The following is a 3,578-nucleotide window of genomic DNA, read 5'->3' on the forward strand; positions in this document are numbered from 1 at the left end:
GGCGTCGGGGGTCTCGTCCGCCAGCTGCCAGGCGGTGAGCTGCTGCAGGGTGACCCCCAAGCAGAAAGCCCTCATCGTGCAGCTGGTGAAGAAGCACAAGAAGGCCATCACGCTGGCCATCGGGGATGGGGCCAACGATGTCAACATGATCAAAAGTGAGGCTCGGGGCAGGGGGGAGTGTGGGTTTTGGCTGGCGCATCCCGCTGGTGGGGAGTGGTGGTGCCCCACCGGCCATCTCCACCATCTCACCCTCTCCTTTGAGGAGAGGAGCTGGGCGGGGAACCCCCAAACCAGTTCTCCACATTGATGTGCCGGGAGAGGAGCAAGAGGCACAGGACCAGGACCAGCCTGGGACAAGAGCAGGGTGGACCACTTGCTTTGGCAGCGGGGATGAACCTTAATGAAACTTCAAGCCCTAACCTGGGCAGCTGGCAGAGACATCCCTGCCCCTCTCCAGCAGCCCTGACATGGGGCTGTGCTCTTTGCACGCCCAACCATGCCTGGCATGTCGCTCCCACAGCCGTAGCATGTGATGGAGGGGGCTTCTTCCCTTTGCCCATCGCTCCTGGATTCACCCTCTGCCCATCAGCCTGGGGGTGATCCACAGGGAAATCAAGTACCCGGCTCCCCGAAAACCTCCCCACCTGCGTTTCACACCCTCCTGTCCTCTGCAGCCGCTGACATCGGGGTGGGCATCAGTGGGCTGGAGGGCATGCAAGCCGTGCAGTGCAGCGACTACGCCCTGGCGCAGTTCTCTTACCTCCAGCGCCTCCTGCTCGTCCATGGCCGCTGGGCATATCTGCGCATCTGCAAGTTCCTCCGCTACTTCTTCTACAAGACCTTCGCAGGTCTCATGGCCCAGGTCTGGTTCGCTTTCCACAACGGATTCACGGCTCAGGTGAGGGATGCTGCCATTAGCAGGGGTCCCATCCATCCCATGGAGGTTTGCACACCAGTGCAAAGGACTGGTGAGGACCTCATGCAGGTCTTGTGCCTGGTACTGCCTGATGGACATGTGTCCACATCACTGCCCTGTGGTCCTTTCTCCCTTGCCCTGGTATTGGGCTGTCCAATTTTTTGGGGTTGCCTGGCTGAGATGCAACTGGTTATCTGCTTTTTATCTGGCTGGATTGGGAAAAGCATCCTGGGGAGATTTGGGATGTCCAGTCTTGGACAGATGCAGGGAAAGATCTCACGTGCATTAAGCTGGTTTTCTCCAAAATGGGAGCTCTTATCCCAAGGGGTGTTAGTGTGACTTGACCACCACTGTGTGACTCCAGCCCCCCATCTCCGTCTGGCAGCACAGCCCCACAGCCCACCGATGGCTGCAGACAACGTGGGGCTGATGCGGAGCCTGGAGCAAGTCCATGGGGATTTCCCCAGAGTTTGGATGCGAGTCTCTTGGAGTCACCCCTGGTGCCTGGGCATCCATTCTGAGGATTCTTTCCAAAGCACCACTGAGCTCACAGCTGCTTTCTTCTCCCTTCTAGCCTCTGTACGAGGGCTGGTTCCTTGCACTCTACAACATTTTCTACACCGCCTACCCCGTGCTGTCCGTGGGCCTTCTGGAGCAGGTATGGGTTCACCGGGCTGCATCCAGCCCCTCTGCCTGGAGGCCGCATCCTCGGCGGGTGTGTGAATCAGCCCGGTGGTCGTTGCACCCCATCTGCGTGGCTCTTTGGGCTGGGACGAGGTACCAAGCAGCTCAAATGGGCATCTGTAGGTCACCACCAGGCCTGGGGTGCCTCTGTTCCCCGTCACCCCAGAGCAAGCGGGTGGAGAGACTCACTGCAGCTCTCCTGAAGGGTGTGTTGGGTGGGATGGCCCAATCCTGCTCCCCAGGGTGATGCTTAGCCCCCTCCCGGCAGGACGTGAGTGCCAAGAAGAGCCTGGAGTTCCCTGAGCTCTATGTGATCGGGCAGCAAGACGAGCTCTTCAACTACCGTGTTTTCGGTGTCACCCTCCTGCATGGGGTCAGCACCTCGCTCGCCAGCTTCTACATCGCGCTCTGGGCCTTCGAGGACCGCGTCGGCAGCAAGGCTGTTGGCGACTACGAGTCCTTCGCCGTCACGGTGGCCACGTCGGCGTTGCTGTCGGTCCTCATGGAGGGGAGCGCCGGTCTGCTCTCCGCCATCCTGTCCCTGGGGGAGATGTTCAGGGACCGCAGCTGGGCTCAGCCCTGGGTTCTCTGACATGATCCTCAGCAGCTTCATGGCTGAGGGACGATCTCCCTTGGGGCAGGGGAGGAATTAGGGACGAGTGGCTGTAGGGAAGAGGGTACCCACAGCCTCTGTGTGCGCTCCCCTTGCCCCTGCAGATCATCCTGGACACCAAGTTCTGGACGGCGTTGTCCTTCCTGATGGTCACAGCCAGCTTGCTGCTCTTCTGCCTCTTCTCCTTCCTGACCCAAAGCATCGATGCCTTCAGGATAGCCCCTGCCATCTTCCGCTTCCCAGGTGAGATGCCCCGGCGAACCCCATGGTCCTTCCCTTCCCTGAGCCAGGGGAGCCCAGCCTGGGATTGGTGCTACGAGCTGTTTCCCACCTTGTAGATCATCTCTTTATTGCCACTTCTCGATCTTGCTGTCTTGATTCTTGACTCCAACTTAGGTGCCATCTCCTCTTTAGAGCCCTCAACACCTTTGTGGGTGGGGGCCTGTCCCCTGACAGTTGTTCCCTCTGTTCTCTCCACCTTCCCTACATCACCCACCGACTTCTTGCGTTGACAGACGCCAGCCGGAATGCCTTGACCGACCCCTACATCCTGCTCGTGGTCCTGCTCTCCCTGGTGGTGAACACCATCCCCTCGCTCACTGTCCGCTTGTATCGCACCATCGCGGGCAAAACCACCATCCAGCAGGTGAGGGCTGCGCGGGGGCTGGCATGGGGAGGGGTCTGTCTCCTGCCCGCATCGGGGCTGGCCAGGGCGCTGCCGGTGATGGGAAGGGTGAGGTTCCCCGGGGAAGCCACTGCCTGGGCTGTAGCGATGGGATGTCACCTCTCCTTGGTGGCACCACTCAGCTGGTGGTGGTGTCTCATGACATTGGTGTCCAAGTTTGGCTCCAGGGCCCTCTCCTCAAATCAGTTCATGGCCCAACAGGAGGCCTTGAGGCAAGAGACCTGCTCCAGCTCTTAGAGAGGGTCTGCTTTTGGCTGCAGTAAGAAACTGCCGTCTAGGAATCCCTGGAGCTGCCGCTTAGGAGGCACTGGGGTCTGGTGCAGGTCTTGGTACCACCCCCAGCTTTGGTCATACCTTGCCATGGTACAAAGAAGTCCCAGATGAGAGCAGGGGTTGAGACTGTGCTCCAGAGCTCCAGGAGCTTTGAAGACGCCATGAGGGTCCCCATGTTATGCATCCCATCACATCAACTTGGATCATGATGGAGCTGGGAGCCAAACTGTGTCTTGGTGGAGGGCGTCCCTGCTCAACCTGCATGTCCCCCCTGGGGGTGAGGGCTTGCCTGGGAGGTGGCCACAGACCTGATTTCCCCATCTCCTTGCAGAAGATCCGCCTGAAGGCCAGGCAGGAGCCAGAGCCCTCGGTGGAGCTGCGTGCCCACGTCCCTCGCAGCTCCTTCC

General features: G+C 59.9%; 1 protein-coding gene across 1 annotated transcript in view; it reads left to right on the forward strand.

Annotated features, from left to right (window-relative positions):
* The window catches only part of ATP8B3 (ATPase, aminophospholipid transporter, class I, type 8B, member 3), a gene marked incomplete at both ends in the record, with an annotated part of 16,507 nt that extends 12,935 nt beyond the window's left edge, over positions 1 to 3,572 (forward strand). Inside the window, 7 exons of the mRNA XM_009581100.1 lie at positions 25 to 155; positions 675 to 898; positions 1,491 to 1,574; positions 1,869 to 2,114; positions 2,318 to 2,456; positions 2,729 to 2,860; positions 3,486 to 3,572. Coding sequence (XP_009579395.1) covers positions 25 to 155; positions 675 to 898; positions 1,491 to 1,574; positions 1,869 to 2,114; positions 2,318 to 2,456; positions 2,729 to 2,860; positions 3,486 to 3,572 — 1,043 coding nt within the window. The remainder of the gene's footprint in view (positions 1 to 24; positions 156 to 674; positions 899 to 1,490; positions 1,575 to 1,868; positions 2,115 to 2,317; positions 2,457 to 2,728; positions 2,861 to 3,485) is intronic.
* Between the last annotated feature and the right edge of the window lie 6 nt (positions 3,573 to 3,578).

This window comes from Fulmarus glacialis, unplaced genomic scaffold (assembly GCF_000690835.1).
Source record: "Fulmarus glacialis isolate BGI_N327 unplaced genomic scaffold, ASM69083v1 scaffold15657, whole genome shotgun sequence".
NCBI classification, from domain to species: domain Eukaryota; kingdom Metazoa; phylum Chordata; class Aves; order Procellariiformes; family Procellariidae; genus Fulmarus; species Fulmarus glacialis.